The sequence below is a fragment of the Schistocerca serialis genome, chromosome 1 (assembly GCF_023864345.2).
Source record: "Schistocerca serialis cubense isolate TAMUIC-IGC-003099 chromosome 1, iqSchSeri2.2, whole genome shotgun sequence".
NCBI lineage: Eukaryota > Metazoa > Arthropoda > Insecta > Orthoptera > Acrididae > Schistocerca > Schistocerca serialis.
In genome coordinates, this window is record NC_064638.1 from 626064895 (window position 1) to 626090723 (window position 25829).

The 25829-nt window shown below is 40.1% G+C and overlaps 1 protein-coding gene across 2 annotated transcripts in view; it reads right to left on the minus strand.

The window, feature by feature from the left end:
• LOC126478473 (FAD synthase-like) overlaps positions 1–25829 on the minus strand; it is a 140852-nt gene that overhangs the window by 30805 nt on the left and 84218 nt on the right. For both annotated transcript variants that reach the window (XM_050103705.1, XM_050103704.1), the window contains one exon: positions 14685–14858. In XM_050103705.1, the coding sequence (XP_049959662.1) occupies positions 14685–14858 (174 nt within the window). The remainder of the gene's footprint in view (positions 1–14684; positions 14859–25829) is intronic.

Genomic DNA, 25829 nt, shown 5'->3' on the forward strand with positions numbered 1-25829 from the left:
AATCAGATTGAGAATGTTAAATTTCATTTGCTCTTTTGCATCTTTCTGTGAACATTTGGACTTTTTCTTTTATTAATTATTAGCTGCTTTTGCCATACAGTGTATTCAATTTGTTTAACTGCATAAATGTTATGCCAGGAAAGCTATGCCTGTTATATATTTTTCGTTATTCACACACTAAACTGCTTTCTCTCCTAAAGGGAAAGAAAACATCATGAATGGCTATGCCATCAAACTGTGCTGTGGTAAAGTGTACCCATCTCTATATTCTGATTCTTGATTCTTCAGCAGTTCCTTGAACTGGAAGCAATTTACACCATGATGTAACACAAAGTCTATACATTTCACCACACAATTTTCACTTAATACCTAAATTTCTCGTTTTTGACATACAATACTTCTTGATGAATGAAGAAATTAATATACAAAAGTTCTCTCCGAATTGTATCGGCTTTATTTTTTTTTTAAATGAGGAACAAAATTCTGATGATGGTAACAGAGCTCTTCACAGAGAATTCCTACTCCCCACTGAGACTCAAATAGCTTCATAAATACCAAAACATCTATAAGTTCCTAAGTTACTTACACTTCCACAATGACAATACTTAAATAATTAAAGCTGTACACTGTATGATTATAATAGAGGGAAACATTCCACGTAGGAAAAATATATCTAAAAACAAAGATGATGTGACTTACCAAATGAAAGTGCTGGCAGGTCGACAGACACACAAACAAACACAAACATACACACAAAATTCAAGCTTTCGCAACAAACTGTTGCCTCATCAGGATAGAGGGAAGGAGAGGGAAAGACGAAAGGATGTGGGTTTTAAGGGAGAGGGTAAGGAGTCATTCCAATCCCGGGAGCGGAAAGACTTACCTTAGGGGGAAAAAAGGACGGGTATACACTGGCACACACACACATATCCATCCACACATATACAGACACAAGCAGACATATTCAAAGACAAAGACTCGTTGTCCTTAAATATGTCTGCTTGTGTCTGTATATGTGTGGATGGATATGTGTGTGTGTGCGAGTGTATACCCGTCCTTTTTTCCCCCTAAGGTAAGTCTTTCCGCTCCCGGGATTGGAATGACTCCTTACCCTCTCTCTTAAAACCCACATCCTTTCGTCTTTCCCTCTCCCTCCCTCTTTCCTGATGAGGCAATAGTTTGTTGCGAAAGCTTGAATTTTGTGTGTATGTTTGTGTTTGTTTGTGTGTCTGTCGACCTGCCAGCACTTTCATTTGGTAAGTCACATCATCTTTGTTTTTAGATATAAAGCTGTACACTGGTAGATACATTTGTACCTTCTTTAAATATGAACAAACAAGCTACTAACCACCAAATATTCCCCTGGGATGTCTCTGTGGATATATGACCATAACCAAATTTCAGTGTTATTTGTTTGGAAAGAAATTCCAAGCACCACCAGGCACCTTGCGAATAAACATTTTGCAATCGTTACAATACACAATCATTCATGACATGATACTAAGAAAGAGTTCACAACTAATTTCTATAATCTGAGCACCTTCATATATTGTAAGAACTGCTGCTGCTTCATTTGTGTTTGATCGTCTTTCAACCTCAAAGTATAAACATGTCACAATGCATGAACAACTGCAATTTACTTCTAAAACTTCTACAGCAATATGTTTCTTGTGTTGCCTTTAAGCCTGATACTAGGTCTCTGCATGCTTAGTCTTCCAACTGTCCCTAAAACGCTCCATGAAGATGACATAATATGTGTATTTTTTTCACCAGGCTGAGTACTTTTCAAGCACAAGGCACTGTTAAGTCCAGAAATGTTCCTGCTGCAACAAAGGGATGTGACTTGCACATATGCATGCACATGCAAGCACACCCCTGCACAGAAGCAACTGCCCCCCTGCCCCCCACCCCACACACACCAGAGCGCATGCGTGCACACACACACACACACACACACACACACACACACACACGCACACACACTCTCTCTCTCTCTCTCTCTCTCTCTCTCTCTCTTCTCTCTCTCTCTCGCCCTCTGGTGTGCAAAACTTAAGGATGAAGGGTACTTATAAATGGTGGAAAAATTGAAATTTTTTATGACTTTATTAAATACTATAGTCTTTCCTGATTACATTGATATATACATCATAGGGTTTCCAATGAAAAATGACCTATATATACAAAATTTTAAAGTTATGGTCTTGTATGATGCCATGCCCCCTTTATTTCTGTTACAGAAACCAGTATTGTTTCCAAAAGAAGTGTGAACTTTCCATTTCCAGCAACCACATATATGATACATTGTATATGTTGGTTCCTAGTGTCTGTAAATGATTATCTTTGCTAGTATTTACTTTCGTTTCACTGAAGCAGTTTGTTCACATGTTACTGAATGTTGGTTGCTCAAGTGCTACATATATTTGTGGAAGAACATATCCTTTAGTGTGCAATAAATAGAACTATGCCATGCATCAAGAAATTCAATAAAAGGAAATTTTGCGATAACCAGTTCACAAACAAAGCAAGCCACACTTTTGAAAGTAACCGATGTATCAGTTCTTCAGGGAAGAAACTGTCACATGGCATGCCTCCTGGTGATTCAAACTTTTGCGTTAACAATGATGCTGTTTGTAGTGGATTTGTTGTTGTTGATGTGGGCATCATATCTTCTTTGATAAAGGAACTGGCAAAATGTAAACAATGTGACGGTGTATGCTGTCTGGAAATAACTGAACAACAAAGTAGCAGGAAGGGTTTAGTGTCAAAACTAGTTGTTCGGTGTAGATCCTGCACTAAATCTACCTCGAAAATGACTTCGAACATTGTGCATAATTCATAAGATGTGAATTTGAAGTTAGTGTATGGTTGGTTGGTTGGTTTAAAAGAGGGGGGAAGAGACCTAACTGCTAGGTCATCGGTCCCTGAAGTTACTGTACGCAATGCATGCAATAGGAATAGGAAAAAAAGACTGCTCAAACGTTTTGTGGTTTGATGGACCTTCCTTCTCCTTCCAGTAGGTTCAGCAAGTATGTAAAAATACTTTTAGGTGCCTTGACGGTTGTGTCTAAAGCATCTATGAAACGTGCAGTAGAAGAAACTGTAAATATTAGTGGAACCAGGGACATTGCTTCACACTTGATGGGACATGGCAACCTTGAGGACATCGTTCCTTGAATGGTGTTGTAAGTGCTAATTCTCTGGAGAATGGAAAAGTTGTTGATGTTGAGTGCTTATCTAAGTACTGCCTCATCTGCCATGATAACACTGAAGGACATATTGAGCATCAGTGTTCTAAGAATTATGATGGTTTCAGTGGTGGTATGGAGTATGAGGGAGCTCTAAAAATATTTCAGAGGTTGGTGCCTGTTTATAACGTTAGATATACGAAGTAGCTAGGCGATGGGGACTCTAAAGCTTTCAATAAAATTAATGAGTTCAATGTTTATGGAGATACCTTGGTAACAAAACTGGAGTGTTGTGGACATGTGCATAAGAGGATGGGTGCCAGATTGAGGAAGCTACAAAGAGAAATGAAAGGAAAGTTGCTATCTGATGGAAAATCTCTGTCTGGCTGAGGCAGATTGACAGAAACTGAAATAGACCTTCTTCAGAGTTATTATGGACTGGCGATTAGACGAACTACACCTCTGAATGATATTACAGCAATGAGAAAAGCTGTACAGGCCACCTACTTTCAGAAGTTGTCCACAAATGACCACCCTGTTCACAGACTTTGCCCTAAAGGAGCAGATTCTTGGTGTGGTTACCAAAAAGCAAATGAAAGTGGTCAAATATACCATCATAACCATTCTCTTCCTGAGCCTGTTATGAATGAAATAAAACCAATTTTTAGAGACCTGAGTGACCCTGTTTTGCTTAGTAAATGTCTTCATGGGGGCACTCAGAATACAAAGGAAAGTTTTGACCATTGCATATGGGAAAGATTACCCAGGAAGGTTTTTGTACAACTAAATACATTAAAAGTTGATGTACTAGATGCAGTGATATGTTTCAATGATGAAGTGACAGGAAGGTTGGAAGTCCTGAGAAATTTAGGCATAAAATGTGGCTCTAATATATGTGTGATAGACAACGGGTGACTGAAGCTGAAAGATTCGCTCTTCAAGTTACCAAAGAAGCAAGAAGTGCTAAAAGAATGCCAAGAGGAAGCTTGAAGATGAAGAAATGCTGCAGGATGAAGACTATGCTTCAAGAATGTTCTGAGGCACAGTTTAATTGGACCCTTATCTTCATTCACAACTTCCCGCAAGTAGTATTTTTCAGAATTCAGGTACAAATATTTCCTAAAGTTTATAAAGTATTGCTCTAATTTTTTTCCGTAATTTTCAGTAGTCCATATTGCAGAATCGACTAATTTATAGAAAAAATAACATTTTTATTAGGAAAACAATTATAAAAATTAAAATGTAAAATGTGATTATTTTTTATCCTTGTAATATACATAATAGATGGAATTACAAAAGGTCTAGTACCTCAGCCATCATGTCATGTGTATCTGGTAAAAATTTGTTCTCCTTCAAATGTATAACATAACATTAGATTAAATGATACCTCAATTTGAGGAAGAATTTTGAAAAAAAATTGCATCACTTTCTTTGTAATTTTTTTAATGACCCTAAGCAGGTTCAAAAATATTCAAAATACTTCTAATTTGTTTAGAAAGTGTGCTGCATTAACTGATATCAACAAAGATCTGTAAAACATATACATTATAAACTGTGCCTGAAAGAAATAGGTGTTGATTTTTAGATAATATTGAGCCAGAAAAGTACCCTGTATCTTTAGGATGAAACTAGCTTTAGCAAGCTGTTAGTTATATGCCCTGTGGATCATTTAGCACAATAGATCATGACAATGTGGAATGAGCCATTTTACATTCACGTCACTAATTAATTTGTACAAATTGTTACTGTCTGAACATTTTTAAGTTTCATATATTACATTTCATGTATTACAAAAACAAAAAGAGATATATAGGTGTGAGTTAGGAATTTCTGCTCACCACCTTTTACACGTTACAGTAACAGAAATTCTTCTGCGGAACAGGAGACATCAGGGAGAAACCTCCTCAGTTTGTTTCCAAAACTTAATTTGCTGTCTCTCAGACATTTTATATGACAGCGTAGGTGTAATGAATGTCATTTTTCCTTCTGGTTTTGTAATTATGTACATCATAGCTCCTTTTGAACTGCAGTGAATTATTTGCAACAAACTTCATGAGAAAATAAATATACTGTGAAGTAGTAATCATAATGTTCAACACTTAAAACAGAAGTCTACAAGATGCTTGTGGATGAACACCACATATTATTTTTACAGCATGTTTTGTGCAATGAAGACTATCTTTCTTAAAGACTATCTTTCTTAAAGACTTTCTTAAAGACTATCTTTCTTAAAGACTATATTCCATATGACATTACTGAATGAAAATATGCAACATATATCAACTTACTGGTTTGTCTCTCCCCAAGATCTGCAACAATTTTAAGTGCAAATGTGGCTGAACTAAGTTGTTTTATGAGTTGCACAACGTGCTATCTCCAATTTAAATTCCCATAAATATGGACACTTAAGAATTTTGAAGTTTCTAGACTGTTTATTATTTCCTCACCACGTGTTACACTTACCACACTGGTGTATCCCTAGACATGCTAAACTGAGTATGTTGTGTCTTTTTAAAACTGAGGGTGAGACCATTTGCAGAAAACCAGTCAATAATACTTTCACGAACAGTGTTTACTATTTCTTCTGTTTCCGTATGTATGCCTGGATTGATTATAATACAAGAATCATCTGCAAAAAGAACTAATTCTGCTTGTTGTGTATTAGATGGAAGACAGTTTACATACATGAGGAACAATAATGGATCTAAGACTGAGCCCTTGGGAACCCTATATATGATTTCTCCCCAGCCAGAATTATGTCCCTGGACTATATTGGTTGTATTACTAACTACAACTTTCTGCATTTTTTGATTAGATATGACCTTATACATTGGTTGGCTATATTGTCAGTCCTATAAAACTTAAATTAATGTTGGAAAATACTGTTTCACTGCCAAGTAACATTGCTTGATTCAGCTTAGACCAATACACAGAAAGAACTACTACACTATAGTACAGAAGGTAACTCTAAGAAATATGCAGCGAGATGAACAGAAGTGACACTTTTACTGAAAGCATTAATTATACTAAGGTCACTGTGATTTAACACAGTCTTATGGACATTACAAAAGATGGGATACAGTTCTTAATACGGTGTGTGATCACTATGCTCTGAAACATATTCTCATGCTGGCCACGAGGTTGGTACAGAGTTCTGGTGGTAGGGCATTCCTTTCCTCTACCAGCATAGTTGATGACTGCTGGATTGTCATTGGTGTATGTGTGCATGCTGCAATAGTTCTCCCAAATGCAACCCACATGAGTTCCATGGGATTTAAGTCAGGAGAACAGTCAGTGTGGTCCATTCATTGAATGTTCTCTCATTCCAAGAGCTCTTCCACCAGTGCCATTCAATTGGTCTCCCCACTGTCATCCATAAAAATAAAGTCAGGGCTGAATATACCCCCTGAAAGGATGCACATAGGGAAGGAGGACAATGTCAGAATGATGTTAACTGGTGAGTGTACTATATTCAAACATTTGGAGGACAATGCGGCCATGCACATTTTACTCCCCACACCACAGTACCTGGACCACCAAAACAATCATGTTCGAAATCAATGTAACATCATATGTCAGAAGTAAGACCACGCAATGCACCCAGGAATGTTGTGGAACACGAAGATGGTCCAGGTCTGATGGTGTGAAGAAGCATAATGTTGCATGGGTGCACTGACCTCCAAATCTTTGAATGCAGTGGTACACTCACCAGTTAATGTCACTGCGATGCTGCACTCCTTCCAATGAGAGGATATTCAGATAATGGATTGGTCTTCTCCTTCCTTAGACTTAAATCCCAATGAGCACATAAGGGTTGCATTTGGGAGATACATTGCAGCACATTCTCATGCAGCAATGACCATTCAGCAGTTGTCAATGACACTGGGGAGGAATCCAGCACCCTAGCACAAGAACTCCTAACAAACCTTGTGGAGCACATTGCAGAGCAAGCACTGCCGTTAGTTACAACATACCTATACTCTAAGGTGGTGTTGTTATTGTGGAATTCAGTCCAAAGACTGGCTTGATGCAGCTCTCCATGCTACTCTATCCTGTGCAAGCTTCTTCATCTCCCAGTACATACTACAACCTACATCCTTCTGAATCTGCTTAGTGTAGTCATCTCTTGTTCTCCCTCTACGATTTTTACCCTCCGTGCTGCCCTCCAGTACTAAATTGGTGATCCCTTGATGTCTCAGAACATGTCCTATCTACCAATCCCTTCTTCTAGTCAAGTTGTGCCACAAATTTCTCTTCTCCCCAATTCTATTCAATACCTCCTCAATAGTTATGTGATCTATCTATCTAATCTTAGCATTCTTCCGTAGCACCACATTTCGAAAGCTTCTATTCTCTTCTTGTCTAAACTATTTATCATCCACATCTCACTTCCATACGTGGCTACACTCCACACAAATACTTTCAGAAACGACTTCCTGACACTTAACTCTATACTCAATGTTAACAAATTTCTCTTCTTCAGAAACGCTTTCCTTGTCATTGCCAGTCTACATTTTATATCCTCTCTACTTCGACCATCATCAGTTATTTTGCTCCCCAAATAGCAAGACTCATTTGCTACTTTAAGTGTCTCATTTCCTAATCTAATTCCCGCAGCATCACCCGATTTAATTTGACTACATTCCATTATTTTCATTTTGCTTTTGATGATGTTCATCTTATGACCCCCTTTCAAGACACTGTCCATTCCGTTCAGTTGCTCTTCCAGGTCCTTTGCTGTCTCTGACAGAATTATAATGTCATCGGCGAACCTCAAAGTTTTTATTTCTTCTCCATGGCTTTTAATTGCTACTCCGAATTTTTCTTTTGTTTCCTTTACTGCTTGCTCAATATATAGATCAAATAACATCGGGGATAGGCTACAACCCTGTCTCGCTCCCTTCCCAACCACCGCTTCCCCTTCATGCCCCTCAACTCTTACAGCTGTCATCTGGTTTCTGTGCAAACTGTAAATAGGCTTTCGTTCCCTGTATTTTACCCTGGCCCCCTTCAGAATTTGAATGAGAGTATTCCAGTCAACATTGTCAAAAGCTTTCTCTAAGTCTACAAATGCTAGAAACTTAGGTTTGCCTTTCCATAATCTATTTTTTAAGATACGTTATAGGGTCGGTATTGCCTCACGTGTTCCAGCATTTCTACAGAATCCAAACTGATCTTCCCTGAGGTCAGCTTCTACCAGTTTTTCTATTCATCTGTAAAGAATTTGTGCTAGTATTTTGCAGCCATGGCTTATTAAACTGATAGTTTGGTAATTTTCACATCTGTCAACACCTGCTTTCTTTGGGAATGGAATTATTATATTCTTCTTTAAGTCTGAGGGTATTTTGCCTGTCTCATACATCTTGCTCACTAGATGGCAGAGTTTTGTTAGGCCTGGCTCTCCGAAGGCTATCAGTAGTTCTAATGGAATGTTGTCTACTCCCAGGGCCTTGTTTTGACTTAGGTGTTTCAGTGCTCAGTCAAACTCTTCATGCAATATCATATCTCTTATTTCATCTTCATCTACATTCTCTTCCATTTCCATAATATTGTCCTCAAGAACATCGCCCTTGTATAGACCATCTATATACTCCTTCCACCTATCAGAGCTCTTGATATTCATGCAAATGGTTCTCTTTTCTCCAAAGGTTTCTTTAATTTTCCTGTAGGCAGTATCTACGTTACCCCTAGTGATATGCACCTCTACAACCTTACATTTGTCCTCTAGCCATCCCTGCTTAGCCATTTTGCACTTCCTGTTGATCTCATTTTTGAGAAGTTTGTATTCTTTTTTGCCTGCTTCATTTAGGGCATTTTCATATTTTCTCCTTTCATCAATAAAATTCAATATCTCTTCTGTTACCCATGGATTTCTATTAGCCCTTGTCTTTTTACCTACTTGATCCTCTGCTGCCTTCACCGTTTCATCTCGCAAACCTACCCATTCTTCTTCTACTGTATTTCTTTCCCCCATTCTTGTCAATTGTTCCCTAATGCTCTCCCTGAAACTCGGTCCAACCTCTGGTTCTTTCAGTTTATCCAGGTCCCATCTCCTCAAATTCCCACCTTTTTGCAGTTTCTGCAGTTTAAATCTACAGTTCATAACCAATAGATTGTGGTCAGAGACCACATCTGCCCCTGGAAATGTCTTACAATTTAAAACCTGGTTCCTCAATCTCTATCTTACCATTATATAATCTATCTGAGACCTTCCACTATCTCCAGGCTTCTTCCATGTATAAAACCTTCTTTCATGATTCTTCAACCAAGTGTTAGCTATGATTAAGTTGTGCTCTGTGCAAAATTCTACTAGGCGGCTTCCTCTTTCCTTCCTTACTCCCATTCCATATTCACCTACTACGTTTCCTTCTCTGCCTTTTCCTACTATCGAGTTCCAGTCACCTATGACTATTAAATTTTCGTCTCCCTTCACTATCTGAATAATTTCTTTTATCTCATCATACATTTCTTCAATTTCTTCGTCATCTGCAGAGCTAGTTGGCATATAAACTTGTACTACTGTGGTAGGTGTGGGCTTCGTATCTATCTTGGCTACAATAACGCGTTCACTATGCTTGTTTGTAGTAGCTTACGCACATTCCTATTTTCCTATTCATTATTAAACCTACTCCTGCATTGCCACTATTTGATTTTGTATTTATAAGCCTGTATTCATCTAACCAGAAGTCTTGTTCCTCCTGCCACTGAACTTCACTAATACACTAATTCCCACTACATCTAACTTTAACCTATCCATTTCCCTTTTTAAATTTTCTAACCTACCTGCCCGATTAAGGGTTCTGACATTCCACGCTCTGATCTGTACAACACCAGTTTTCTTTTTCTGATAACAACGTCCTCCTGAGTAGTCCCTGCCAAGAGATCTGAATGGGGGACAATTTTACCTCTGGAATATTTTACCCAGGAGGACGCCATCATCATTTAACCATACAGTAAAGCTGCAGGCCCTCGGGAAAAATTATGGCTGCAGTTTCCCCTTACTTTCAGCTGTTCACAGTACCAGCACAGCAAGGGCATTTTGGTTAGTGTTACAAGGCCAGATTAGTCTATCATCCAGACTGTTGCCCCTGCAACTACTGAAAAGGCTGCTGCCCCTCTTCAGGAACCATACGTTTGTCTGGCCTCTCAAAAGATACCCCTCCATTGTGGTTGCACCTACAGTACGGCTATCTGTATCGCTGAGGCACGCAAGCCTCCCAAGCCTCCCCACCAATGGCAAGGTCCATGGTTCATGGGGGGGGAGGGGGGAGGTCTAAGCTGTATGTAAGGTTTTACTGTGACACGTTTATCTAATGTTCGTCTATTAGTGGAAGCAAGGCATCAAATCCAAAGAGCAATGTTTACCGACAGAATATAGATAGTTACAACCTGATCGCTATCACACAAATGTTCAATACTGCATACACCAATGACCAAATTGTAAAAAACAGTAACAAATTACAGCTTCATTGTATTAGCCATAATTTTAGATGCCAGAATGTGGCTAGAATGAATAAAATGGCTGCCAGCTCCAAAATAAGCAAAAATTTAAATCTAGTAAATAACTAATGACTCTGAAATCAGGAGAACATCGTGTGACTAAGACCAAGCACCAAATGGATAAAATGCACACACCCTGCCTCACAAGTAAAGACACATGTGACACAAACACTAAAGACACTAAGTTGGAATGCAATGCTGTTAGTTACCATAATGGGTTGGGTTGGGTTGGTTTGGGGAAGGAGACCAGACAGCGAGGTCATCAGTCTCATCAGATTAGGGAAGGACGGGGAAGGAAGTCGGCCATGCCCTTTGAAAGGAACCATCCCGGCATTTGCCTGGAGAAATTTAAGGGAATCACGAAAAACCTAAATCAGGATGGCCGGACGCGGGATTGAACCGTCGTCCTCCCGAAGGCAAGTCCAGTGTAGTTACCATAATGACTGCTAATAATAATCAAGTACTAGCAACAAGTTACAGAAACTGTACTGTGTTACGTATATCACGATAATGCTGTCTGTTTGACAACACACTTAATCGTGATAGAAACTGATTATTAGTATTTAGTTATTACCCTACAAACGACTACTCTGGAACAGATACAGTAAAAACTTCCATTGATTGCAATAATTATTTTTCAGTAGAAATGTTACATAGATGTATGAATATAGTATCATATAAAAAATACAACTTAAAATTCTAACCCCATTTTGAATACATGAAAGCCAGCATGCTCTTGTCACAAAACATAACTTTAACTTTAAATCACTTTTAATTTGAGCTGATTGTCTGCAGTAATAGTGCAATACTATATCAGCAGCTATAGTTACCACCACCTTCTCAGAATTTATGGGGAAAAGATAGAATGTTACTGAAAGCTGACAACTCCACAAGTTTTTTTCTTTGACTAAACACACTGTTGTTGTCGTGGTCTTCAGTCCTGAGACTGGTTTGACGCAGCTCTCCATGCTACTCTATCCTGTGCAAGCTTCTTCATCTCCCAGTACCTACTGCAACCTACATCCTTCTGAATCTGCTTAGTGTATTCATCTCTTGGTCCCCCTCTACGATTTTTACCCTCCACGCTGCCCTCCAATAATAAATTGGTGATCCCTCGATGTCTCAGAACATGTCCTACCGACCGATCCCTTCCTCTAGTCAAGTTGTGCCACAAGCTCCTCTTCTCCCCAATTCTATTCAATACCTCCTCATTAGTTATGTGATCTACCCATCTAATCTTCAGCATTCTTCTGTAACACCACATTTTGAAAGCTTCTATTCTCTTCTTGCCTAAACCATTTATCGTCCACGTCCCATACATGGCTACACTCCATACAAATACTTTCAGAAACGACTTCCTGACACTTAAATCTATACTCGATGTTAACAAATTTTTCTTCTTCAGAAATGCTTTCCTTGCAATTGCCAGTCTACATTTTATATCCTACTTCGACCATCATCAGTTATTTTGCTCCCCAAATAGCCAAACTCCTTTACTACTTTAAGTTCCTCATTTCCTAATCTAATTCCCTCTGCATCACCCGACTTAATTCGACTGCATTCCATTATCCTCGTTTTGCTTTTGTTGATGTTCATCTTATACCCTCCTTTCAAGACACTGTCCATTCCGTTCAACTGCTCTTCCAAGTCCTTTGCTGTCTCTGACAGAATTACAATGTCTAAACACACTATACTGATGCAAAAAGTTTCTAAGATAGTGGTGTGCCTATTACGCAGCTACAAAATACTGTATTACAACAGTATTTTCAATGAAAAACATTGTGGCATTTGCGTGCCAACACATACATCTGTTCCACACTACAAATGCGGCACAACTCCTCCTTTGCCTTAGCTCTACAACCGTGTGTACTCATGACAACAACATTATTGTTATGCAAAAGATATTCTATGTGCTTTATACAATAAAAACTTCACTGACATGGCCATTTTTTTTTACTACAATGATTTGACACGAATAATTCTTACCTACCCTATCAACATATGTTATCACAAACACCTATTACTGATAAAATTCATTAATATGTACACATATTTACAAAATGTGGTTACAAACTCAAGCAATTAAGTAGCTGAAAAATATATGAGGCACTGCACTGTTGTATTACAAGTGGAGTGCACACTCTCAATGAAGAACCATGCCCCACCTTTTGTAATGTACAGGAATCACTGTGATTTCAGTGCAATCACTCTCTTTGAATGAAAGTATCATTTCTGTTTGTCTCATTATGTATTTCTTTCGGTTATCTTCTGTACTGCAGTGAAAAAGTTCTTTCTATGCACAGTCCAAGATTTATCGAAATGTTACTCGGCACCGACACATTGTATGAAAGTTCTTTTACTTCATACGTTTTGCACACTTGTGACGATCAAAACACATTGGTGTAAGCAGATGTTATGTTAGCTTCATCATCTTATGGTTGGAGGACTTTGACCGAACTCTTCCCACCTACACACTATGTCTCACTCCTGTTCCATGGAGCTCTGTTAGAAAAACATGCATTACAGTTTTCCCCACTCTGCTGCACATCATTCAGCTTGTCACATTTAGTCCCTGTATATTCTTCTCTTTGGCGAAGACTGAGTTCTCTCTCTACTCCATCTCGGGTCACTATCCCAAAAGGTGATTGGGGGATGACACACTAAAATTCTGTCTTGAGTTTGCAGTTGCTTTAGTCATATCACCCACAAGCCTGGATCAGATAAATTCTGTCTTATTATAAAATGGGAGCTTGTTGAATTAAATATTAGAATGAAAGCACATGTTGTTCCCAGTGTGCCACTGATGTTTTTTTTTATGTTCCTTACCTAAGTGATATGTTTTTCTTCATGCACACTCAGCATCTCTTTAACATTAACTTGCATTATTTATATTCAAGGGATACTATCAATACCAAATCCAAAGTAATTTTTGTCTGACATACCTGTAGCTGGATAATCTCCTTGGGATTCACATTCAAACCCTAGTGTACTTGGAACACTGTGTGATGATCTCTATCACGAGAGTATTATTAGAGAGGCATTTATGGACTTCAAAGCTTCTGTGATGACTGACAGACAGTCTTAAATACAGAAAACTAATAATTTTTCACATTTCCCTGCTCCCTCTTTACTACAATAAATACATCTGTGCATGATTCTGCCCTTTAACTATCCACAAATACCCTACCTATAAACATTTCATCAGGAGTAGGAGTAGTAACCCAACACTTTCTTAGAACAATGGTTGTTACAGCTCCATGGAAGTATTTTTCTTCTGCTTTCAAAGTTCCATTACTGCCCCATGAAAAGCTTGGAAATAAAGCCCATCAGTCAGAGCTCTGCACATCTCAGCTAGATTAATAGAACTGGGATGCAGCCTTCGCTACAAAGCTTACTTACAACAAAAGCTTTGTCTCAACACCCATATATTCCATCAGTATGGGTCAGCATACTGGAGATAGCAATTTTCTCCCAAATCATTTGTGAATGATGACAGTTTAGGAGACTATAATAGTAAAATAAGTGTGTTGTGTATCACAAACACACATTATTTTTAATTAATCATGCTACAAAAATAACTTCAAGTTTGAAGCAAATGTAAGTCATGAATAATTACTATACATGAGCTGATATGCAACAAATGCTCTTTTGCAATGTTACAAGTGCAAAATGACATATACAACTTACATGATGCAGCACTTACTATCAGAAGTAAAACACACACACACACACACACACACACACACACACACACAGCACTTACTATCAGAAGTAACACACACACACACACACACACACACACACACACACACACACACACGAGAGAGAGAGAGAGAGAGAGAGAGAGAGAGAGAGAGAGAGAGAGAGAGGGGGGGGGGAGGGAGAGGAAGAGAGAGGGAGAGAGGGGAGGGGAGAGAGGGGGAGAGGGAGGGAGGGAGAGAGAGAGAGAGAGAGAGAGAGAGAGAGAGAGAGAAAGAGAGAGAGAGAAATAGTAATTACCTCTTTGCTGATTCCCTAATAAATTTCATCACTTCCACATTGGACTTTTCACCTTCTGCATAAATAGCTTCAACTCTTGCAGCAAAATGAGCTTCCTTCATACAAGCATACAGCATATGGAGAAGTGCAGTTGCTGCTTTGCTTCCATCAAGGTAAAGACACACTTCTTCTGGCCTATATTGAAATACAATGAATTTGTTCTGAATACTTAAAATTACTATATTCTGAAGCAAGCATTTGTCATATACCTAACAAGAATCTGTTTCCACATATTGTAAATACTCCAGAAAGCATTATCAGGAGTGATGTAATACAGACAGAAGTATTAGTAGAGAATAAGAGAAGAAAAGGATTTACTCTACAAAGGAAAACATTCAGCCACAATGGTTGCCACTCGATAGATCAAAATATAAAGAGATATTTCATTCCACTGAAAGGTAATCACAGTGTGGAAGGATGTTTTCAGTCACGTAATTCATTGTGGCTATTCACCCAGACGTAACTAAAATATTTATTCTTACTCTGTGCTAATATGTTTACTTACACCTGGAGCTGTGGACGAATTTACCACCTCACAGAAAACTCTAATGATTCCTTTAGCTCTTTGCTTTTAAAAACATAATTACATTAATTATACACTTTGTAAATGTTGGGTGCCAGACAACTAATTCCTATAACAGAGGATCAAATTTACAGTAATGCTATAAAGCTGTTGTCAACCCACAGGTTGGTTTTAACACCACAGTCCTTTATTAGGCATGATCCTATTTCCTTTCTTTCATCTGATTTTGAACTTACTTATCCAGCTAGTCATATGAAAATGTATACTTTACTGTGCAGTCTAAATGACTGGGTAATTAGGCATTTTTCGCAATAATGAAAGAAATTATAAGTCATACGAGGGCCACTCCAAAAGAAGTGCACGCCATATTTTTTTTTTAATCCATCTTTCATTCTACATGTTTAAAAGTTTTATAGTGTGTAGATACATCCTGTAGGAACAATATTTTCATTTCTCTACATAATTTCCATCCCTCTCAACTGCCTTACACCATCTTGGAACCAGCGCCTGTATACCCGCACGGTAAAATTCTGGACCAACCTATTGGAGCCACTGTTTGGCACCGTGCACAAGGGAGTCATCATCTTCAAACCTTATTCACCGAGCGAGGTGGTGCAGTGGTTAGACACTGGACTCGCATTCGGGAGGACGACGGTTCAATCCCGCGTCCGGCCATCCTGATTTAGGTTTTCCGTGATTTCCCTAAATCGCTCCAGGCAAATGCCAGGATGGTTCCTTAGAAAGGGCACGGCCGACTTCCTTCCCTAATCCGATGAGACCAATGACCTCGCTGTCTGGTCTCCTTCCCCAAAGAACCCAACCCCAACCCTCAAACCTTGTTCCACGAAGAGAGTCTTCCAGTTTCCCAAAGAGATGACAGTCAGGTGGAGCCAGGTCAAGACTGTAAGGTGGGCGTTTCAGTGTTGTCCATCCGAGTTTTGTGATCGCTTCCATGGTTTTTTGACAGACATGTGCCTATGCATTGCCATGCAACAGCAAAACATCCTGCTTTTGCCGATTCGGTCGAACATGACTCAGTCGAGCTTGAAGTTTCTTCAATGTTGTCACATACACATCAGAATTTATGGTGCTTTTCAATTTTTTTTTTCTTGGGTGAATTTTCATGAAGCCACTCCACTGATTGCCTCTTCGTCTTTGGTGAAAAATGATGGAGCCACGTTTCATCACCTGTCACAATTCTTCCAAGAAATTCATCTCCACCATTCTCATACTGTTCCAAAAGTTCGCTGCATACAATTTATCTTGTTCCTTTGTAAGCCACTGTCAACATCCTGGGAATCCACCTGGCACAAACCTTTTTTAACGCCAACACTTTCAGTATTCTGCAAACACTTCCTTCCCCTATCCCAACGTAGTGTGACAATTCGTTCACTGTGATGCGTCTGTCAGCAGTCACCAATTCGTTAACTCTCTGCACATTGTCTGGAATGTGTGCAGTACGAGGCCTGCCACTGTGAGGACAATCCTCAATATTGCCGTGCCCGCTTTCATCACGTAACCTGCTTGCCCACCAACTAACTGTACTGCGATTAACAGCAGCATCTCGATACACCTTTTTCAATCTCTTGTGGATGTTTCCTACTGTCTCGTTTTCACAGCATAGGAATTCTATGACAGCACATTGCTTCTGATGAACGTCAAGTGTAGCAGCCATCTTGAAGATATGCTGTGACAGTGCCACTCACGGCAACAGGTTGAACTAAGTTTGAAAACAAGCGGGAAGGATGTATCTACACGCTGTAAAACTTTCACGGAAACTGTATTTTTCCAAAAATAGTGTGCATTTCTTTTGGAGTGACCCTTGTAGATAAAAATCCTAGGATGACCATGGATCAAACCCCAAATCTTTGGATCCACAGTGTGGCACTTAGCCACTGACAAACATGAAACTATGTTTTATGACACATTCGGAGGGAGAGAGAGAGGGAGACCTTTCTAGATGTCAATTCCCACATTTCAGATGGCTCCATAAATACATCTGTCCATATCAAGTGCACCACCCACTATGGCAGCTGTCACTCGTTTCATATCAAAAAGTCTCTTCCTTACAGTCTCATCAACCATGGACATTGCATGTGCAGTGGAAAACAGGAGATATTGAAATACACCAATAATTTGATCACAGCCTTTACTGAAAATTTTCTATCCAGCTCATCCTTAAATCCATCTCCTACTCTGACACCAGTAAACTTGTTAACCAGCTACTGTTCACCAAATATCAGCCTGACCTTGAAAGGCTCAATCCCATTCTTCATCAGTGCTTTGATTACTTCTCATCACACCATGAAATGTGAGATATCCTAAGCACATCACATAAGGAAGTGTTCTAGTGTCCATCGAACCTATAGAATTTCTTCTCCATCCCTATTCCATTCCTGGTGAAAGGGATGACAGTTGGCAAAATGCAGGTATTGCTGGTTGTTGGTGAGTTTAATGTGGATAGAGGTGCAGATGGAACCATCAGAGAGGAGATGGCACACTGGGTTGAAGAGGACCACGTGGCATCTTCCTTGATGTTGATCTCCTACTCTCTGATGGCTCCATCTGCACCTCTGCTCACATTAAACCCATCAACCACAAGCAGTACCTGCCTTTCACATCAAAATATCTCTCCCATAATGTCTGGCCACCTGGGGACAGCGTATCTTCACTGACAAAAACTCCCTTGCTCAGTATGCTGAAGGTCTCACCATGGCCCCATGGCCTTCATAGACAGGCACTATTCCCCAGACCTAGTCCACAAACAGATCTCCCATGCCATCTACCTTAACACCCCCAATCCTCCACCACTTCCAAGAACCAGCCACAAAGGAGTGCCCCCTCCACCAGTACCACCCTGGACTGCAACAACTGAACCACACCCTTCGCCAGGACTTTAACTATCTATCATCGTGCCCTGAAATGAGGAACATCCTACCCGAGATACTCCCACCCCTCACAAGATCCTAGCCCATCCCTTCGTCACTTCCAATCACAACCCCTTGCTGCAAGGATCATATCCCTGTGGAAGACCCAGGTGCAAAACATGCCCAATCCCCCCCCCCCCCCCCCCTATATCCCATTCCAGTCCTGCCACAGGTTTATCCAACCCCATCAGTGGCTGGGCCACTCATGAAAGCAGCCATGTCAATCACCAGTTCTGCTGCAATCACTGCACTGCTTTTTATATTGGTGTAACTACCAACCAGCTGTCTGTCAGGATGAATGGCCACCACCCTGTGGCACAACATGCAGCTGAACATCAGACATTTGATTTCAATGGCTGCTTCACTACCCGAGCCATCTGGGTCCTTCCCTCCACCATCAGCTTTTCTGAACTGCACAGATGGGAGTTATCCTTACAACACATTCTCTGCTCCCATAATTATCCCAGCCTCAACCTACAGTAAGATACTGTCTCCACACCCTCTACCCAACAGTTTCCACTACCTGTGTCCTATCATCTCCGCCCCATTCTCATCTCCCACCTTGTTTATTTGCAGTCCTCTGCCAATGCATATATCTGTCCTTCTCTGATCCTTTTCCTTTTTTGCTGCTTTTTTCTCCACTTCCCTGATCCACAACCTACTGACCCTATGCCTGTTGACAGCATAGACCATGCATACCCCGCCATACAGTGTTTGCCTCTCTACCCACCCATACACAACTATCCCTTCCTGTTCCCCATCCCATTTAGATTACTGCTTGTATCCCATGTGATAGCTGTATTCTGGCCCGAGATGCTTGAGTTGGAGGTCATGTGTGTGTGAGGTGTGCTTGCTTTGTGTGTGTGTGTGTGTGTGTGTGTGTGTGTGTGTGTGTATCTTTTATACATGAAGGTTGTGGCCAAAAGCATTGTGTACGTGTCTTTTAACTGTGCCTGTCTGCAACTTGACATGTCTTCTTTACGGCAAGTAGCACTCTGTCTTTTCCTACATTGTTAATGTTATATATCAGCTGTGTTGCAATTCCTTTGAGGCATTCCATGTGGCCACAACAAATAAGTAACTGTCTATTCGCTTAACAGGCCACTGCCTAACTGTGACAAATTGTAAATTTCAACATCCAGTTGCTGATCATGTTGGGCACCATGAAAAGTGACTTCAACAACTGCTTCACTATGCAGGCCATTGTATACTCCCTTCCTACACAAGTTTCTCTGATGTACAGATGTGTGAATTGTCTCTCCAGCATATCATGCACTCTCACATTCTCTTTGGCCTTAATCTCCACTAACTTGTTTCCTACTGATTCATTTTACACTTTCTATCCTATCTTCTTGTTTCCTACTGATTCATTTTACACTTTCTATCCTATCTTCTGTCCACACTACTCCTTTCTCATCCACATCATATATTACCTTCTCCTACTATTCATTACCATTGCCTTCTCCTACCATCATCCCCCCCCCCCTCCCACCACACATGTGGAGGTTCTCTCTCTCTCTCTCTCTCTCTCTCTCTCTCTCTCTCTCTCTCTCTCTCTCACCCCCCCCCCAAATTCCTCAGTCAGCCCCTCTCTCTAGCACTTACCCACCCCTCTCACCTTCTCTCTTTCCTTCCTGTCTCCTCCTCATCTCCCCCCTCCTCGCCTATTCCCCCATCTCCTCTCTCTATATCTCTTATACGCTCTACTTCCTGAAGTCCTTTTGTCTTGTTGTGCAGCCACTGAATCTTTTGTCAAAACACCTGCCTTGTACTATCCTGCTACCCCCACCCTGTCTCATGCATTGTTCCTCACTCCTTCCCAAACCATTAGCTCAGGCAACTGATCTTAACAATGAACAGTCAGTAATCAGTCTCGCTGTGGGTGCGGGAGTATGCTTTTGGATGTCTGTGTGTTTTTGTGTGCATGAAAAGTATTTACTTTTGTAGAAAAAGAGCAAGAGATCGAAAGCTAGTGTGAATAAAGTTTTCTGTTGTATGTGTGTATGTGCCACACATCACTCCACTATAAGCGGGTCTTCCCCCTATTTTACACATTCCTCCATCCACGAATTTCCATTATTCTTATATTTAAAAAATGTGGATGCAGTAATAATGAAATGCAACTGAGTAGTGGGAAAGGAGGAGAAATTTAGAAAATAGTGACTCTTTTAAAAATTATGTAAGATGCCAATTATCAGCATTTTTAAAGTGTAAAGCAGATTATATAGCAAGTGCGTTTGAAAAATAACACATCATCTGTTTTAATGATAACAGCTATTAAAGTACTCTACAGAACCAGGTCATCACCCCCCCCCCCACACACACACACACACACCACATGGGGGAGAAGGCAGAAGGGGAGGGGAGGGGCAGGGGAGAGGGGAGGGGTGGGGAGGGGAGGGGGAGGGTGAATGGTAGGGGGAGGGGACAGGGAGGGGAGGGTGAGAGGGAGGGGGAAGGGGAGGGGGATAGGAAGGGGGAGGGGGGGAGAGGGAGAGGGAGAGGGAGGGGGAGGGAGAGAGAGAGAGAGAGAGAGAGAGAGAGAGAGAGAGAGAGAGAGAGAGAGAGAGAGTGGGGGGAGGGGGTGGTCTCAGTTTGCTGTTTGTATTCCACTTAGAAATTTTTGTATTATGAATGAACTCATATGGTCAACCCACCTAATCTTCAACATTCTTCTGTAATACCACATTTTGAAAGACCTTCAGAAAAGATTTTCTAACACTTAAATCTATATTTGATATATTTCTCTTCTTCAGAAATGCTTTATTTTTATTTATTTATTAATTAATTTATTTATTTTTTTGGGATTGCCAGTCTACATTTTAAATCCTCTCTACTTCAGTCATCATCAATTATTTTGCTGCCCAAGTAACAAAACTATCCACTACTTTAAGGGTCTACATTTCCTAATCTGTTTCCCTTAGCATGACTTGATTTCATTTGACTACATACCATTATCTCTGTTTTGCTTTTGTTGATGTTCATCTTATATCCTCCTTTCAAGACAGTCCATTCCATTCAACTGCTCCTCCAAGTCCTTTGCTGTCTCTGACAGAATTACAATGTCATTGGCACACCTAGAAGTTTTTATTTCTTGCATCTGAATTTAATTTCTATTCCAAATTTTTCTTTTACTTCCTTTACTGCCTGTTTAATGTACAGATTGAACAACATTGGGGATAGGCTTTAACCCTGTCTCACTCCCTTCTCAACCACTGCCTCCCTCTCATATCCCTCAACTCTTGTAATCGCCATCTGGTTTCTGTACAAGTTGTAAATAGCCTTTCACTCCCTGTATTTTACCCCCAATACCTCCAGAATTTCAAAGAGAGTATTCCAGTCAACACTGTCAAAAACTTTCTCTAAGTCTACAAATGCTATAAATGTAGTTTCCCTTTTCTTAACTTATCTTCTAAGATAGGCTGCAGCGTCAGTATTGTGCCAGTGTTCCTACATTTCTCCAACTGATCTTCCCCACAGTCTGCTTCTACCAGCTCTTCCATTCTTCTTTAAAGAATCTGTGTTAGTATTTTGCAACCATGACTTATTAAACTAATAGTTCATTAATTTTCACATCTGTCAGCAACTGCTTTCTTTGGAATGAGTACTACATTCTTCTTGAAGTATGAGATTATTTCGCCTGGCTCATACATCGTGCACACCAGATGAAAGATTTCTGCCATGGCTGGCTCTCCCAAGGCTATCAGTAATTCTGGCGGTGTATCACATACTCCCGGCACCTTGTTTCGACTTAGATCTTTCTGAGCTCTGTCAAATCATTCTTTCAATATTATATCTTCTCTCTCATCTTCATCTATGTCCACTTCCATTTCTATAATATTGCCTTCAAGTTCATCTGCCTCGTATAGACCCTCTACGTACTCCTTTCACCTTTCAGCTTTCCCTTCTTTGCTTAGACTGGTTTTCCATCTGAGCTCTTGATACTCATACAGCTGTTTCTCTTTTCCCCAAAGGCCTCTTTAATTTCCTGTATGTGGTATCTATCTTTTGTCTAATGAAATATGCTTCTAAGTCTTTACATTTGTCGTCGAGCCATTCCTGCTTACCCATTTTCCACGTCTTGCCAAACTCAATTTTTAGATGTTTATATTTCCTTTTGCTTGTTTCATTTGCTGCATTTTGAAATTTTCTCCTTTCATCAATTAAATTTAGTATCCCTGTGTTTTACCTACTTGAACCTATGCTGCCTTCACCATTTCATCTCTAATTGCTACCCATTAGTCTTTTACTGTATTCCTTTCACCTGTTCTAGTCAACTGTTGCCTAAAGCTCTCTCTGAAACTCTCAACAATCTGTGGTTCTTTCAACTTATCGAGGTCCCATCTAACTTTTCGAAATTTCTTCAGTTTTAAAATTACTGCCCACAATCAATAAATTGTGGTCAGAGTCCATGTCTAGCACTGGAAATGTTCTACAATTTAAAATTTGGTTCCTAAACTTCGGTTTAACCATTACATAACCAATCTGAAGCCTTTCCATGTCACCAATCTCTTCCAAGTATACAACGTTGTTTTAAGATTATTAAACCAAGTGTTAGCAATAATTAAATTATGCTCTGTGCAGAACTGTACCAGGCGGCTTCCTTTTTCATTTCTTTCCCCCAGTCCATATTCACCTATTAGTTTTCCTTTTCTTCCTTTTTGTACTATTGAATTCCAGTCACAATTAAATTTTCATCTCATTTAATTATCTGAACAACTTCTTTTATCTCATCACACATCTCTTCAATCTATTCATCATCTGCAGAGCTAGTTGACATACACACCAGTACAATTGTGGTAGGCATGTTCCTCATGTCTACTGGTATCTTGGCTACAATAATGCGTTAACTATGCTGTTCATAGTAGCTTACCCGTATTTCTATTTTCTTACTCATTATGAGTTCTTGTTATCTTTCCCTTTATTGTTTATGAGAAATTTTCCTTTCACATCTACAGGTAATAGTTTCAGTATGAACACTGTGGTCAGAACTAGGTATTAATAAATTTCAGGGGGACCATAACTATGACAGAAAATGAAAAACAGCAAATTTAGTACCAGCTGCCAAGCGTTCCACCAATCATGTTTCACTTTAACAAATAACACAATTACTAAAGTTCCAAGGGTACCAAAATTTCATAAAAATAAAATTTATTAAATACAAATCAAAATATTAAATAAGAGTCAAGCTGATAAAGTAATGTCTAGATTCACAGATATTGTGTATACATAATGTTTAGTTTTTAACTATGTACTTACGTATCTGCTCTATGTATTCCAATATGTGCTCTACCATGAAAAGTAACTTTTGCCATTTAGTGAACAGTACGCAAATTGACTGAATACATCTGACCTACCATATTACCATGGTCTGGAATGTCAATTTACTGTGCAGTATGTCTAACACAACTGTACAAGAAATGTGAATCAAGGAGTCAAATTACTGTACATTAGCAAAACTGAGGGTATAATACACTGAGCCGGCTGGTGTGGCCGAGCGGTTCTAGGCGCTTCAGTCTGGTACCGCACGACCGCTATGGTCGCAGGTTCGAATCCTGCCTCGGGCGTGGATGTGTGTGCTGTCCTTAGGTTAGTTAGGTTTAAGTAGTTCTAAGTTCTAGGGGACTGATGACCTCAGATGTTAAGTCCCATAGTGCTCAGAGCCATTTGAACCTTTTTTGTATAATACACTGAAGCACCAAAGAAACTGGTATAGGCATGTCTATTCAAACACAGAGATATGCAAACAGACAGAATACGTCACTGCAGTCAGCCGTACCTATATAAGACAACAAGTGCCTGGTGCAGTTGTTAGATTGATTACTGCTACTATAATGGCAGGTTATCAAGATTAAAGTGAATGCGAACGTGCTGTTATAGTCAGTGCAGAATCAATGGGACACAGCAACTCCGAGGTAGCGATGAAGTGGGGATTTTCCTGTACGACCATTTCATGAGTGAACTGCGAATATCAGGAATCTGGCAAAACATCAAATCTCGGACATCAGTGCAGCCGGAAGAAGATCCTGCAAGAACGGGACTGACAACTTCTGAGGAGAATCATTCATTGTGACAGAATTGCAACCCTTCCCCAAGTTGCTACAGATTTCAATGCTCGGTGATCAACAAGTGTCAGTTTGTGAACCATTCCACAAAACATCATCAATATGGGCTTTTGGAGCCAAAGGCCCACTTGTGTACCCTTGAGGACTGCATGACACAAAGCTTTACACCTCATCTGGGCCTGTCAACACCAACATTGGACTGTTGATGAGTGGAAACATGTTGCCTGGTTGGATGAGACTCATTTCGAATTGTATTGAGCACATGGATGTGTACGGGTATGGAGACAACCTCATGAATCCATGGACCCTGCATGTCAGCAGGGGACTGTTCAAGCTGGTAGAGACTCTGTAATAGTATGCAGTATGTGCAGTTGGAGTGATGTGGGACCCCTGATATGTCTAGATACAACTCTGATAGGTGACACATACGTAAGCATCCTGTCTGATCACCTGAATCAATTCATGTCCATTGTGCATTCTGGCAGATTTGGGCAATTCCAACAGGGCAATGCAACACCCCTCACATCCAGAATTGTTACAGAGTGGCTCCAGGAACACTCTTCTGAGTTTAAACACTTCTGCTCACCACCAAACTCCCCAGACATGAACGTTGTTGAGCATATCTGGGATGCCACGCAACGTGCTAAAGAGACCTCGACCCCCCTCCCCCCCCCCCCCCTCCTCATACTCTTACGGATTTATGGACAGCCCTGCAGGATTCGTTGTATAAATTCTCTCCAGCACTACTTCAGCCATTAGTCGAGTCCATGCCACATCGTGTTGCACCACTTCTGCGTGCTCGTGGGTTGTTGTTGTGGTCTTCAGTCCAGAGACTGGTTTGATGCAGCTCTCCATGCAACTCTATCCTGTGCAAGCTTCTTCATCTCCCAGTACCTACTGCAACCTACATCCTTCTGAATCTGCTTAGTGTATTCATCTCTTGTTCTCCCTCTATGATTTTTACCCTCCGTGCTGCCCTCCAGTACTAAATTGGTGATCCCTTGGTGTCTCAGAACAAGTCCTACCAACCAATCCCTTCTTCTAGTCAAGTTGTGCCATAAATTTCTCTTCTCCCAGATTCTATTCAATACCTCTTCCTTAGTTATGTTATCTACCTATCTAATCTTCAGCATTCTTCTGTAGCACCCCATTTCAAAAGCTTCTATTCTCTTCTTGTCTAAACTATTTATCGTCCACATTTCATTTCCATACATGGCTACACTCCATACAAATACTTTCAGAAAAGACTTCGTGCCACTTAAATTTATACTCAATGTTAGCAAAATTCTCTTCTTCAGAAACGCTTTCCTTGCCATTGCCAGTCTACATTTTATATCCTCTCTACCTCGACCATCATCAGCTATTTTGATCCCTAAATAGCAAAACTCATTTACTACTTTAAGTGTCTCATTTCCTAGACTAATTCCCTCAGCATCGCCTGATTTAATTCAGCTACATTCCATTATCCTCATTTTGCTTTTGTTGATGTTCATCTTATATCCTCCTTTCAAGACACTGTCCATTCAGTTCAATTGCTCTTCCAAGTCCTTTGCCGTCTCTTGACAGAATTACAATATCGCGGCGAACCTCA